This window comes from Sprattus sprattus (genome assembly GCF_963457725.1).
Source record: "Sprattus sprattus genome assembly, chromosome: 18".
Classification (NCBI taxonomy): domain Eukaryota; kingdom Metazoa; phylum Chordata; class Actinopteri; order Clupeiformes; family Clupeidae; genus Sprattus; species Sprattus sprattus.
The window spans coordinates 20,723,459-20,739,186 of NC_137916.1; the positions used below are offsets into that span (position 1 = coordinate 20,723,459).

A 15,728-nucleotide genomic window follows, 5' to 3' on the forward strand; every position below is an offset into this window, starting at 1 on the left:
ATATCCACTTAGTGGGAGGCAAAGGTCGATAACATAAAGAATTTTCAACACATTGTATAACGAATAGTATGGGTGAAACCAGATATAAGATAACGTTACTGCAGCACCAACTTCATTTTGATTCTGCAACTGTGAAAATACATTTCCCAGTTGCTGTGTTAGAAAAATGCCAGTGTGATTCGTCACGGTGAGGAAGGTAAAGGGCTCCGTCTGCTGGTACTTTGGCATACAGCATGTTGTTATTCAAATGACATCTAGCAGTGGTCTGTGTAGTTCCAGCCATTCAGTACTTGCATAAACGTCCTTATGTGAATGTTATTGACATGTATGTCGATGGCTTTCGAATGCATATTCGCAATAAATGCAGCTAAAAATCATAAGCTAACATTCATTTTCCAGTCATTAATTTATGTCCCTTGTAAACGAATGATCTTTCACTCAAACACACAAAGATAAACCTGTATTGAGTGAGATCATGCGATAGAGTCGGCGCCTCCAACAGATTCATTCTTCCAATACACACTGGCAATTGCTTTTGGAGGCATCAATGACGATTTACAAAGAACATCAAATTAGCCAGGCTGTGCTCTGGCGGAGGTATTAATACTACAGTGAGCAGTCCACTAGGCCTCCTCCACGGATCTAATCCCTGGCTGTCTGCAGCATGACATTCCTAGAATAGTACGGGGCAGCCAGACATTATTTCTGGGGGTGACAAAGGCCCCGGTGACTGCTTTTCTTCATGTAATCTCTATGATTAAGCCATTGTTTTTGTAGATATGTTTTTATTTGCCAGCAGGTCTGGGCGATATGGCTAAAAAAAAATCACATCAAGATATGCTTTGGAGAAATGGGGATATACCATACGATACGAGATCAAACATAGTGTAATGTTTAAGTATCAGTATTTATTTGTAATATCAAAAACTTTTACATATCATACTGTTCTATAGTGTGTTCAATTGACACACATCATATCTTGAGTACTATCAAAATAAGTTTGGGTGTTTCCAACATGAAACACAATTTTGGATTAAAAAAAAAAAAAAAACATAAAAAAAGAATACAATCTATATTTATTATTGTTTTCTTCATTTTGGAATTGTAGGCCTAGTCAGAGCATAAATCATAGAGCTGTAGGGTAAATTATGTAAGTAAGGCAGGGACATAGGAAGGTGTTTGAAAATTGTGAAGAATAAAATCTATATTTATTATTGTTTTCTTCATTTTGGAAATGGTAAGGATTAGCAGCCAGGCCCTGCAGGTCCACCACTGGTGTTACCTGAGCCTTTATGATCACATTACATCAAAATATTAATAAGCAGTGGTCAATTTTTCAATTTATACTACAAGAGAAGCTTTTATAGTCTAAAACAATAGTAAAGGTATACTGTACCAAGAGATTCTTGGGAGATGACAATGGCTTATATTAACACATTCTGTATTACTTCGGTATTAAAAAACTAAATTAAACTAAACTAACATAATTAATATTAGCTCCATTTTTTAAATCATATTGACCAAAGCAAACTGAGCTTTAACTAATTAAGCATTTCATATCACATAAAATAAAATCGCACATTTTGTCATTTAGCATCATTTATCAATATTGATAATCCAGTGATACATGAGCATCCAGTTTCCTATCAAAGAACTGATAATGACTATCCATAGCTTCTTTATTACATAGAGTACTGATAATAGCTATCCATAGCTTCTTTATTAAATAGAGTACTGATAATAGATATCCATAGCTTCTTTATTAGATAGAGTACTGATAATGACTATCCATAGCTTCATTACCACATAGAGTACTGAAAAATACTATCCATAGCTTCAGCCTCACTACTACTCCCCCTTACCACCGAAATCTCGGCTCTTGGCTCTGAGTTTGTTCACTTGGGACTCTGCTATGTCTGCTCGCTCCTCGGCCTCCTCCAGTTCATGCTGCACCTTCATGAGCTTGGTCAGGTGCATGCTAGTCTGCTCCTCCTGGGTTTAGGAGAAAACCAGAGGATATGTATAAGAGCACCGCTACGCTCTCTTTCTCTAAGGAAATACGTAATCATGTGCATGACAGATGTTATGTACAGTGAATTGAAAGCTTCAACTCTAAACTTGTGAGTTTCAAGAACTAATGTACACTTGACTTGAGAGACTATTTCATTTGGCGATTGTGGTTCCCAAGTAATAAAATTAGATGTTTTTGCATTTTCCATATCTCAACTTACCGCCTCTTCACACTGTTTCTTGTGAGCTTTCACTTTAAGTTGCAGCTTGTTGACCAGGTCCTGCAGCCGTGCAGTATTTTTCTTGTCTTCTTCAGACTATAAAACAGACATTTAGGCATACACTTGCATACACACACATACAAGATATGCTCTAGGACGCAGCAATGATTTTAGGAGTAATAATTAATTTGAATTGCACTGAAATAAAACTAATTTACCTGATAAGTAAGTTCTTTGATCCTTCTCTCATATTTTCTTAACCCTTTCATGGACTCTGCGCTTCGTTTCTGTTCTCCTTCTAGTTCGTTCTCCAGGTCTTTCACCTGTCAAAGATAGTGTCTGCTTTTAACATGTTTCAACACATACAAACAAGTCCATGGAATGTGCTTTCCCTCACCCTTGTCTCCAGTTTCTGGATCTCTTTTCTTCCACCCTTCATAGCAATTTGCTCTGCTTCATCCAGACGGTGCTGCAGGTCTTTGACGGTTGTCTCTATGTTCTTCTTCATCCTCTCCAGGTGAGCACTAGTGTCCTGCTCCTTCTTCAGCTCCTCTGCCATCATGGCTGCCTGACAACCACAAAATTATTGTATTTAATGGATAAATTCCCACCTACTCATCATCAAGCCGTTAAAAATAATACTCACAATATTTACTTACATCTATAATGGCTTTCTTAGCTTTCTCATCTGCATTTCTGGCCTCCTGTACAGCATCCTCGACCTCTGACTGGAGCTGTGCTATGTCAATCTCCATCTTCTTCTTTGTGTTGTTCAGGCTGGTTGTCTGTGAGGGGGGCCAAGAAATACTTCATTACCAGGCATCAAACAAATATTTACTGTCGATCCCAACTAGCAAAGTCTGGAACTCACTTGGGTGTGGAGGAACTGGATTTTCTCACTGACGTCAACCACCTCCTGTTCGGCCATTTTGCGACATCTGTCCGACTGCTCTAGAGTTGCTCTCATCTCCTCAATCTCCGTGGTCATGAGAGCATATCTGCGCTCGACAATCGCTAGCTGTTCCTTCAGGACCTCCTGTCCATGAAGGACATCATCTAGGTGCACCTGGTTGTCCTGAAACACATACCAAGGGGGTCAGGCTTTAGAGGCTTAGACTCAGCCAGTGACCGTCAGTTAGTTTGGCGCCAGGTAGATTGTTTCCCATATGCTGGTATCAACTAAACACAAGTGTGGTCAATCATTTTAGAGTTTTTGTTATTGTGGTCAGCAGTCATGAGACATTTGCAGCTCAGGAGGTCGGCTCCCCATAGTTTTGGCACCAACACTTGGCACCACAAAGCAAGATGTTGGCGGTAATTTTGGCGTACTTCCTGGTCTAAAAGAGCTAGCATAGCATTGGCCACTGAAGTAGATGAATGAGAGTGCTAAGCTGTCACTCTCTCTGTCTATATAATACCTCTATGGTACAAACTGACCTTCAGCTGACACTGCAGGTTACGGAGCTGCCTGTGGGCTTCGGCGGCCTGGCGGTTAGCATGAGCGAGCTGGATTTCCATCTCGTTCAGATCTCCATCCATCTTCTTCTTCAAGCGCACGGCTTCATTCCTGCTCCGGGTCTCAGAGTCCAGAGCGCTTTGGAGCATGTCAATGGTCCGCTGATAGTTTCTCTTGAGCAGGTCAATCTCTTCGTCTTTCTCCGCCACCTTCCTGTCCAGTTCAGACTTGACTTGGTTGAGCTCCAGCTGGACATGGAGGATCTTGGCTTCCTCATGTTCTAGAGAGGACTTGAAAACAATTTTTTTTAAATTATTCTACAGTATTTGAGTACCCCTAACATTCTGACTGGCGACTGCCAAAATCAGTTTCTTTTGACATCAGGATAAAGGGTGTTGAGTACCTCAGCTTCCTCAAGGGCTGTCTGGACATCCATTTTGTCTTGCTCGGCCTGTTTCACAACTTTCTCCAGCTCATGAATGGTTTTTGCAGACAGCCCCACTTGTTCGGTGACATCAGAAATCTCCTCTGAAAAAAAGGTAATAAAACAATTCTAAATAACTTTGGGCTCTTGCAGTTACATTTTTAAAGCAGAGCCCAACAATTGCCAAGTTTAGGAACAGAAATCAACCAATACCTCAGTGGCCAGTATTTGAGTTTGTTTTAGAGGAAATTAGACAACAGAACATACGCTGAAGGTTTTTGCTCTCTCTCTTCATGCTCTCCAGATGATCCAGTGCCTCTTCATAGGCGTTTTTCAGTTTGAAAAGATCCGTGCTCAGAGTCCGGGACTCCCTTTGGGAGCCCTCAAGCTCTGACTGACTCTCTTCATACTTCTGCTTCCACTCTGCAAGAACCTGGTGCAAGGACGACATACCTTCATCATTTATCGAAATGTAACTTTTCTCGTAACTGAATTTGTATTTTTTTGTTTTGAGATAAAGAATGAACTTTCAATCAAATGCATCTTGTGAAGACTAATACAGGGTTTTGAAATGACCTTATCAAAGTTCTTCTGCTTCTTGTCCAGTACAGCAGTGGAAGCATTGGCTCGCTCTATCTCAACCATGAGATCCTCCACCTCTGCCTGCAGTCTCTGTTTGGTCTTCTCCACAGAGGTACATTTAGCATTCACAGCTTCAGTTTGCTCCTCAGAGTCCTGGAGGCGCTGAGCAAGTTTCTTTCTAGAATGTGACAGAAAATGAAGAAAATCGTATAAGCAAGTGCAAACTAGGTACAGTACTAGCACATGCTACAGAATGCCACATTACTTGGCCTCTTCAAGTTCGTCGGTGCGCTGGATGGCATCTGTCTCGTATTTGGTTCTCCACTGCGCCACCTCGCTGTTGGCCTTGGACATGCAGCGCTGCAGCTCAGCTTTGGCCTCCTGCTCCTCCTCAAACTGCTCCCGCAGGAGGTCGCAGTCATGGCGGGATGAATGCAAACCGTGAGCCAGAGCATTCTTGGCCTGGAATTCATCAGAAAACCATGAACACTTTAAAGAGAGCCATAGACCAAATGACAATAACACATCTTTAGAGATAGTTGTGAAATACAGAAAGAAGTACTGTATGTAAGAGAAAATGGTAGAACCTTAATTTCTTCGTCTAAAAGTCTCTTTAGTTCTTCATTTTGCTGAGCGTACAAAGCCTTTACTCGGTTCAGCTGAGAAACGGTAGTCTCTCTCTCCTCAAGATTACGTGTGAGCTCACCTGCTCAAGGAAAATAAAGCCTTTTAGTAAAAAAAAGAGGCATTCATTGTGTATTTTATGCTGAGAAAGAACTATTCAAATATCACCATTTTCGGCTTGCAGGCGAGCATTCTGACTTGTGTAGTCAGTCAGAGCCTTCTGGGCTTCCTCAGCCTTTGCCTTATATTCATGACATTGATCCTCAAGGCTGCGGCACTGTTTCTCAGTGTTAGACTGGAATATTGAGAGAAGACATGTGTAGGGCTCACTTGAAGAGAGCATGAATGATATACAATTATTTAAATGAAACATTTGAAAATGAAATGGCTCCAGGCTTACCTTAGTTTTCAGAATTCCCTCCATGTGGCTTGACATGTCATCTACCTCCATCTTGTATTCACTTTTCTCCTTCTCTAGTTTCTGTTTAACTCGCTGGAGATTCTCGATTTGCTCCCCCAGTTCTGCCACGCTGTCTGCCTGTTTCTTGCGGAGAGTGGCGGTGACGGACTCGTGCTGCAAGGTGGCTTCTTCGAGGTCTCGCCGGAGCCTCTGGAATTCTGCGTCCCGCTTCTTGTTCATCTCGATCTGGGCCGCAGTGGCACCACCGGACTCCTCCAGCCTCTCACTGATCTCCTCCAGCTCCCTGGAAAGATCAGCCCTCTGCTTCTCCACTTTGGCTCGGACAGCACGCTCAGCCTCAATCTCCTCCTCGAGTTCTTCAATACGAGCCTATGAATAAGCAGGGTTGGGGATTAACTAGTGGTTCTGAAATTAAATAAATGTAATTGTAATAAGTTCACATTAACATTAGCATTAACAGGGTAACTAGTAATCTGTAAGCCATAGATTTCAAAAGTAACCTTTCTAAACCTGTGAATATGTGGGAACAATGTTGTACATAATAACATGAAATTGTTTAAGTGTCAAAGGAATTCTTCCACAAATGTAAGCTTACTTGAAGTTCCTTCATTTTCTTTTGAAGCTGCAAGCTCTGTATTTGCTCATCATCAACTTTAGCTTGAAGGTGATCAAGTTCGAAATCCTTCCTGTCAAGATTTACAACTTGTTATGAATTATATCACACATAATCAGAAGATTTGTATGTTGTACTTAGGTTTAACCTGAGGACCCAGAATGAAATATTGGTGGATGAAACCATACTTTTTCAGTCTTTCTTCCAGTTGCTGCCTTTCGTTTTCTAAGTCCATTATGTTCTCTAAGGACAGTTTGAGGTCCCCCTCCAGCCTCCTCTTGGCTCTGTCAAGATCTGCACGTATCTTCTTTTCTTGTTCCAGAGATCCCTCAAGCTAAAATGATAAATTGACTTTTATCGATCAGTCACACAGGCGCAATGTTTAGAGAAATGTGACCATCAAAGCAGCATCAGCTAATAAAGTGCAATAAATGAAAACCCAATAGTTTAAAGAAAATACATACATCATCAACTTGTTGCTCGAGTTTTAGTTTTGTCTTGGTGAGTGTGCTGACTTTGTCCTCCTCAGCCTGAAGGTCATCCAAGGTCTGCTGATGAACCTCCTGCAGGGATTTCATCTCCTTTGAGGACTTCAGGAGGACCTCTTCCAGTGTCGTGAGCTCCTCTATCAAATTCTTCACCTATGGTCATAATTGTACAACAAATTGACACTTTTACCATGACTGACTGAACATCCAAGCTTAAAGCAAAAACTTGTATTTGCATTTAAATATCATAACAGATAACCTTTTCCCTCACCTTGTTCTCAGTGGCATACTTTTCCTTCTCCACCTTGGCAATGGTAAGCTCCAAGTCATCAATGTCTCTTTTCAGCTCAGAGCACTCATCTTCAAGCTTCCTTTTCTTGGCTGTAATATCAGCATTTATCTCCTCCTCTTCCTCTATCCTCTCAGAGATCTCCTTCACCTTTGCCTCCAGGTGAATCTTGCTCTTGATGATACCTTCATATCTCTCCTCAGCGTCTACAAGATTATCTCTCTCCTGTGAAAACAGGAATGAAAGTCATGAATGGTTTTTCAGTCCAGTAATGGAGGACATTGATCGGATGAACCTGTTCTAAAGCCTGTATCTAATGGAATATTATTTAATAGAGGTCAACAGTTGTATTGATTTAGAATGTACAAGACTGTAAAGAGAGACCCTTACGGCTTGGATCTGAAAATAGAGGTCATTCTTCTCTTGGACAAGGACGACCACTTTCTCCTCAAGTTCCTTCCTTCTGGTCTCTGACTTAACAAACTCCTCTTTCAACTTGGAAAACTCTTCCTTCATGCTTTGCATCTCTTTCTCCGCTTCTGCACTGCGTAGCAGCGGTTTGATCTTGAAGAAGAGCCTCATCCATGGCCAGTTCTTCACATTCATGAAGGAGCGAAGGTTGTACTGGAGGATGTAAATAGACTCCCTATACAGAATGCACAAGTTACATACTCATTTAGGAAATACTGTCAAAACAGTGTGTTGTATTATTGTTGTATATGTTTTTGTTCGTTTCTTTGTTTGTTTCCTGGTTTAAACCTTTTTATTTTCATCTCTTTGAACTTGAGCCTGGCCACGTAACCCCTGGAGACGGCCTGGATGCGTGTCATGAGCACTGCTAGCCGCTCGTCTCTCATCTCCTCCAGCAGACCCAGAAGACCGGCTTTGAAGAACACCTGAACAGAAACCAAACTCAATCCAAAGTTCCCCAAGCATCCAGCAAATGCCTAACACATTTCTTGAACCCTGTCAAAAGACTGACGTAACCATCCATAAACATGGTACGATATTGTCAAAGGTTGTCAGTGACAGTCAGGTTATGTCACCAAGTTAGGTCTTACCATGCATACACAGGGGATTTACTACACTTTCCCAGTCTATGATGTTACCTTGGTATGTCCAAATCTAAACTGGGTATTATCCACATCGATCGAGGACAGTAATTTCTCTGAAGCCTTTTTGCTGTCAATGAACTGTCCCTCAGGAATGGCGCTTGCATTTAGGATCCTATACCTATCAAAATGGAAAATCCAATTGCACTTTATTGGGGTTGTTATAACAGGACTTATATTCATTAACCATGTGATGTGATAAGATGTACCTCTGCTTGAAGTCCCCGTATATGATTCTGCTTGGGAAACCCTTCCTACAGATCCTAATGCCTTCCAGCACACCGTTACAGCGCAGCTGGTGCAGAACCAAGCCATTGTCCATGGCACCTTCAGACAACAGAGAAGCTCATATGTTAATCTGACAGGTTATTCTTCCAATGTTAATAAATCCTTTTACATTGGATTGATGATAGGGGCCATGTCTCACCTGGTGTTTTGGTCTCATTGGGAATGAGGCAGCGGACAAAGTGAGGATGAGTGGACCTCAGGTTGGACATGAGTTTGTTTAGATTTTCCTGCAAACAGAGCTCTGTTATCATGCCTGCCATTGTGCACACTATGCAGTACACTACTTCTAAGAGGTTTAATGAGCAGTGTCCTTAACAGACTGTCATCACCAGCATTTGATTGTCAAAGCAAGTGTTTCGAATGGCAAAAGCACTACGGAGGTTACCCTGAAAAGTGCAGAGACAGTCTGGAAAGACGAGCCTTTCCTCTTCCCGCCTTTCTGTCTGCCGCTACCGTCCCCTACAGTGAGGGAGAAGGAAGGGGTGTGTGAGAGAGTGTGCTACATGCAAGAGTTTCAGGAGCTCTGTGGCTGTGCAGGGACTCACCGTCAGTGGAGGCGTAGCTGGCAAAGAGCTGACCCAGCAGTTTGAGACCGGCCTTCTGATACAGCTGCACCACCGTGTCATTCAGAGGGTCTTTGTTCTTCTCCAGCCAGCCGGTGATGTTGTAATCCACCGTGCCGGCATAGTGCACCAGGGAGAAGTGGGCCTCGGCCTTGCCTTTGGCAGGCTTAGGCTTCTGGAAGCTGTTGTTCTTGCCAGAGTGTTGATCATACAGTTTGTTTTTGAAGGAGGTGTCTGTGGCCTTTGGAAACATACACTCCTCTTCCAGGATCGAAAAGATGCCCATTGGCTATGGACAAAATGTAATGTTATAACCAGACATCTTAATTTACACAAGACAATCTCATTGGGTGATGATTATTTTTAATTTAAGTTCACTTGCCCCATGTAGTCCTCACTGTATTTAATAGATTACCTTCTCAATGAGCTCAATGCAGGCAGCCAAATCCATTCCAAAGTCTATGAACTCCCACTCAATCCCCTCTTTCTTATACTCCTCTTGCTCCAACACAAACATGTGGTGGTTGAAAAACTGTTGCAGCTTCTCATTGGTGAAGTTAATACACATCTGTTCCAAGCTGTTCATCTGTTAGACGACAGACATTAGAGAGTTTTAACGACAAGCTTATTCCTTTCTATCTGTGCCTGTGATTAGTGCCTCAGTAGCATGGAACTCACTTCAAAGATTTCAAATCCTGCAATGTCCAGCACTCCAATGAAATGCTGCCGAGGTAGTCGGGTGTCCAACTGCTGATTGATACGCGTCACCATCCACAGGAAAAGCTTTTCATACACAGCTTTTGAAAGCCCCCCCATGGAATTATTCACCTTCAAGAAAATGAGGCAGTGCTAGTCATTTTTCTAGTATACTACATTTCATTTAGGGTTGCCAATTATTCTTTTTTGTGCGACTGTACCTGTTGGACAGTCTGACCCTTGGTGACATACTCGTTTCCCACCTTCACCCTGGGGTAGCAAACAGCTTTGAGCAGGTCAGCAGAGTTCAGGCCCATGAGGTAGCCGACTTTGTCAGCAACTGGTGAGCGAGCAAACAATAAATCACGTGTAAATGAATTCATAAAATATTGAAACAACAACTTCAAAACAAGGCTTTGTATACCCTCAGTGCCATCAGGCTCAGCCTGCTCTTCCCGCTGTTTCTGTTTGAACTTCATGTTGCCATGGTGCATCACTGCCCCTGTAAGTTTGTATATCCCAAATTTCTCTTCTGTGTTGAAACCCAGGATGTCAATGGCATTCTGTAGAAAGAGAGAAGGAATGTAAGATCACAGCTCTTGGGGCTAATGAATATTTTCTGGATTTATTCCCAGAAACGGAGTTCAGTCTAACTGAGAAACTGTTAGAATGACAGGCTCTCTTACATCTGTAGCCATGAGTTCCTCTGTGTCATCAATACTCTGCACTGTGATCTCGCCCTGACTGATGAAAGGGTAGTCATATGGGTTTGTGGTGAGAAGCATCATCTCTGGGTTAAACAAAAGAAGAGTTTTTGAGTTACACAGATGTCTGGGGAAGTATCTAAATGTTTGTATTTAGTATGGTTGTTCAAAGACTGTTTAAGATGCAGGACCAACCAATTAATTCTGGCTTCTTATTAGACAGAATCTGATAGAAGATGTGGTAACTTCTCTCTGCAGGTAGCTGAAACGTAACTCTGGATTTTTCCAGAAGGTCTGAGGAGGAGAGCATATACATCAGGAGCTGGGGACTGGTGTTTATTCAACTCCAATCAATTTTTACTGGTATACTCCAATAAAATCTATCACATAACAAAGACAAAGATGTCTCACATGTCTCAATGTCGGCTGATGCCAGTTTCCCCTTTGTTCCAAAGTGGATTCTGATGAATTTGCCCTGAAATGGTGAAATGTTATCTTTCCTTTAGAGGAATAGTACAATAGCCTTGGGCTTTGATGGACTTGAGTCAGTGGTCAAATTAAACACTTACAAAGCGAGAGGAGTTGTCGTTCCTCACAGTTTTGGCATTCCCAAAGGCCTCTAGAAGGGGGTTGGCCTGGATGATTTGATCCTCCAGAGTGCCCTGTATCAATGATTCCATGAACCATGAGAAAAGAAATGCAAGTCTGCTCCCAGATTTGCTCTTTTGAAATAATAGTTTACTTGGTACCTTCATTTTGCCAGTGACTTGCTCCTTCTTCTTGCCTGAGTCCATTGCAATTGTTGCAAAGTACTGGATGACACGTTTTGTGTTCACAGTCTTTCCTGCACCAGATTCTCCGCTATTGTGGAAAACATGGCACAGGTCCTCATATTAACACACAAAAACAAAGAGGAACTTACTAAACATTCTGAAATAATTATCAGCATTTAATTGGAACATACGTAATCAGAATGGACTGGTTCTCACGATCTGAAAGAAAAATGAGAGAGATGCAAATTAGTCTAATGCTTCTTAAATATATACCAATAATCTTATCATCATTATATCAATCTCTTTGTTTCAGTTCGGTCTAAGATGAAAATTGGACAGTCCCAAAAGATAAATGATAAATGTAATGATAAATGATAATGATAAATAAGTAGATAAATGTGTGTATGTTATGTATTGACCTTAAAACCTTAAAGTTACAGTCAGTGATGGTGGCAAAAGGTTGTCCAACAGCCAGGTTGTTCAACAGCCAATCAAATTACATTCCTCCTTTCCGTCCTGTGATAATCTATTGGTTGGCTGGAATAGTGTATGGTTCAATCTGAGCCACTTAGTTTCCCATTTACAGAGCAAGGACTTGGAACTCACACAACGAACAGAGAAATTTGCTGAATTTGACCAATAGTAAATTGGATTAGAATTGCGGACCTTTGGATGCAGTTTTGGAGTGTGTGCATTTCTGTGCTGTCTGATTGTTATCTTGCCCTGACATGTCAGATGACACCACAATGTTTTTTAGTGCATACCTGTGAGCATGAACTGGTAGGCATTGTCGGAAATGGAGAAAATATGGGGCGGGACTTCCTGCCTCTTCTTCCCGCGGTACACAGCCACCACCTCAGGGTTGTAAACTGGAAGCCACTTGTAGGGGTTCACAGTCACACAGAACAGCCCAGAGTAGGTCTGCAAGGAAATGACGGCTGTTAGCACTCATTGAGACAATGTGTTCTTACTCAGGAGAGCAGCAAGATGTTAACAACATTTAGGTCATGAAGTGTTTACCCAGGAACCAAACTAAATGACAACATGCACTCCCGTATTCCACTGTAGGTCCCTTTGAAATGAAAGCTTCTGCCAGATCAGGGCTTCTCAGTCTTGTTCCTGGATCCCCCATTCTCTGCATGTTTCATCCTGCTTTAAACTGGGCTGCACTCTTGATTCACTGATCACACCTGACTTGGCTGATCGAGAACATTTTTAATTATACTGGTTTAAATCAGGTGTGCTTGGAGCAGGGACAGACAGAAGATTTTCAGTGCATGGGGGCCCCAGGAGCAAGACTGCGTTTGCCTGTGATACATGAATAAATGATGAAGTGTATACAGTATGTAGTGGTTTTGGTTACATAAATCATCCAGGCAGCGTAGCGATCCTTCAGGTTGAACAGGACGGCTGGCTCGTGAAGATGGGTCAGCATGGCCATGTCCTCGATCTTGTCAAACTTGGGAGGATTCATGGGCCGGATGTCATCTGGCTTCACCGTGACAACCTGTTGCATAGTGATATAGGTAAAAAAAATAAATAAGTGTAAATGTTAAACAGTTGGGTTAAACACATGGTACTAGCAGTCCTACTACCACTTTATTGGAAATTCATTCATCCTTAAGGGTTAGTTTGAGATAGTTGTAATGCACTAAAAAAACGTGGTGGAAACTTTGTAACCTTTTTTATTGTGAAATAATAGAATAATATTTATTATTTATAATAATTATTTATTATTATTATATGTCTAAAATATGCAGCACAGTAGAAACAGATGAGGTGTCATGGAGGTCTGAAACATCTAGGGGAGACTAAATGAGTACCAACCCTTCCATCCTCCGTCTCCACTGTAACCTTGGTGCTGTCCTGGCTCAGGATCTTTCCTTTGACATACTCTTCCTTTGGGTCTGCCACATAGCAGGAGGTTTTTGCGTCAAAGGTCTTGTTCTGAGCCGCAATCCTCTCCCGCTCCGACTTGCGCAGGTACGGGGCAGCCTCCCCAAACATTTCCATCTCAGCGTCACCCATCTTTAAAAGCTGTATGAGAGGCAGTCACAGCAGTACATTATACTTTCAAATCACCTTATATGGAAACAATAGATATTAATAACTTTGTAAAATGCAATGCAAGTAATTCCCAGTGAAGCTTACCTTTTGTTGTTCAGTATTATGCAGAAACAACCTGTATCCACCCAAGGGCGTGTCTTTGAGATACTTGAATAAAAGGGTCCTTTTCTTCTCTGTGTATCACTAACAGAACCAGGAAACGACTTCAGCTCTATTGTGACTCGGGCTTTCCGAACACAATTGCATTCCTTCCGCCCTCCTTTGTCATCGTGCTAACAAGACTTTGACAGCTTTTATAAAGGGGGCAGTTTTCAGGGGGCATTTTCCCCAGGGGCAGCAGAACCTTATTTGGGCCGTGATCAAATCAGGCTCGGGGGGTCTCTTTGGAGCAGTCAACTATGTTCATTTTGCACTTTGAAATGTCTAGCCCCGGCTTCATTGCACCACCTTTAAATGTTTTCATTGTGATCCTCGGCCCAGTCCATTAAAAAGCAATGATGTCAGATTAGGGGGATTTGGGGCTCTTGATTTAACAGTGCTTATTTTCTTGGCTCAAGGAAGATTAGGTCTACCGAGGCAGTGCCTAAACGCTGGCACTGGCTGTCTGTGATTGGTGGCGTTGGAGCCTGTCTGGTGGGGGATAATGTGGGAAAAGGGTGACTGGCACCAGGTCATGCATGCCAATGTGTAAGCATATGTCTGCACCACACTCTTCCATTCCTACCCCACATTTCTTTGATTCTGGGAGACTTCCATTCAGGTTTACACCACTGAAACATATAAACAGAAGGGGAAAGTCTCCATTTTCCACATGGTTGTTTTTTTCTTAATGTCGTGATTACAGAAATTGGCTTTCCACAACAACCTGCTTCAGTGCCTAGACATGGAAATGGAATAAAACCATAAATGAACTCAAAGCGACAAAATTAAAATCAAGCATATATTAAACACAGGAAAATACATTAATATTTTGTTTTACATAAAGTGAATATGAATACGAGGATGCCAAGAGAACTGCCTGAAGTGTGTATTATTGCTCAGGATCAGCCTGTTGTATGTATTTATAAACAGTTAGAGACAGTATAGACAGACAAGTCATAGACAGACAAAAATCCAGGCCCTCCATTTGTCCGGCTCCATTGATTATGTGGGTTTACAGGGTTAAACAACCAATTCAAAAATGCTCCACCAGATCGGTTTGAAATCCTTTAAATGGTTTCATATTATTGTGGTTTAAACACTCAGGACAATTTGAAGCAAGAATGTGTTTCATGTATGTACTATGTAAGGTTCCCTGTAGCCAGTTATTGATGAGGAGCTTTGCTGTGAAACAGCTTTGGTCAGTCCCACATTTCACAGCCATTGGTGGTATGCTAACAATGCAGTTAATAATATACTGTCTCTGCATAGCTAACATAGTTTGGGATGATTCATAGTAGAGTTTATATATGCTTTGTTTGAGGTTTGATAGGACATACTATTTTATGATAGTGCCTAGATTCCTGTTCCATTTACTATTTCACTGTAAATAAGGCCCCTAACATAATTATTAACTCCTGCAGAGTAACGCATTTTTTTTTGGATAGATCTTATTTCAAAAAACAAAAAGGAGATTCATTCATTTTTGCCTAGTTTGATAATGGCTGAAGAATGGCTGAATATTCAGATGTATTGTTTTTATTAAGAGTGCCTGAATATGCCATGTCTCCTAAATGACGCCTAAGGCACTCTACTTCATATAGGCAATACTCAGTGCGTCAATGTACCTTTTCAAATTTGAGCATGTTTGCAGCATAACTAACACAAGCACAACATTAACAAACACACACATCGCTACAGGGAGCACATGGTTATCTGAAAGATGATGACATTTGTTGGCACATCACAGTATTGTTAATTATGCTAATGGACCCATAAATGTCAAGTGAACGGATGGTGACAGCTGCAGGTTTAATCAGACAGTGACAAACACACACACACACACACACACACACACACACACACACACACACACTCACACACATAACTGGATGGGGTACAAAAGACCCTGTGTTGACCCCTTCTGTCGCATGAAAGTGGCATACTGGGCATCCCCACAACTTTACCAGGCAAGCTGTAAGGACATAAGGTCGTGCCAGCGGCAACTGGTGGATGCAGTGGCTGAATCCCTATGAGCTGGATTTCCATGAGGAGGGTGGGGGGGTCAGGGGGAGCACATGTCTGGCCCTGATGGAGAGATCTGAGGGTGGGTTCATTTGCCCGGGATTAGAGGTGCAGGAGACAGGAGAGCATGGGAATAAAGCTGCCGCTGTGACTGAGCCTCTCATGACAGTGGTCACAGAGGACAACCAAGACAAAACAGTAACGAGGTCTTCAATGAGGGCTACCAAGCTTACT

General features: G+C 42.0%; 1 protein-coding gene across 1 annotated transcript; it reads right to left on the bottom strand.

Moving 5' to 3' along the window:
* Positions 1-1,848: 1,848 nt before the first annotated feature.
* Positions 1,849-13,292, bottom strand: LOC308378851 (myosin-8-like; the record flags this gene model as incomplete). The annotated part of the gene is made up of 38 exons (XM_080855853.1): positions 1,849-1,992; positions 2,232-2,327; positions 2,450-2,554; positions 2,629-2,799; positions 2,891-3,016; positions 3,103-3,306; positions 3,669-3,977; positions 4,091-4,215; positions 4,379-4,544; positions 4,688-4,871; positions 4,959-5,155; positions 5,281-5,399; positions 5,486-5,612; positions 5,718-6,107; positions 6,334-6,424; positions 6,540-6,685; positions 6,816-6,992; positions 7,111-7,353; positions 7,519-7,774; positions 7,888-8,024; positions 8,238-8,361; positions 8,450-8,567; positions 8,668-8,755; positions 8,914-8,987; positions 9,074-9,380; positions 9,507-9,677; positions 9,770-9,919; positions 10,009-10,127; positions 10,212-10,350; positions 10,474-10,577; positions 10,687-10,785; positions 10,903-10,966; positions 11,061-11,153; positions 11,241-11,352; positions 11,456-11,483; positions 12,029-12,185; positions 12,628-12,771; positions 13,092-13,292. The coding sequence occupies 38 exons, from the start codon at positions 13,290-13,292 to the stop codon at positions 1,849-1,851; spliced, it is 5,805 nt and encodes a 1,934-aa protein (XP_080711979.1).
* Positions 13,293-15,728: the final 2,436 nt, after the last annotated feature.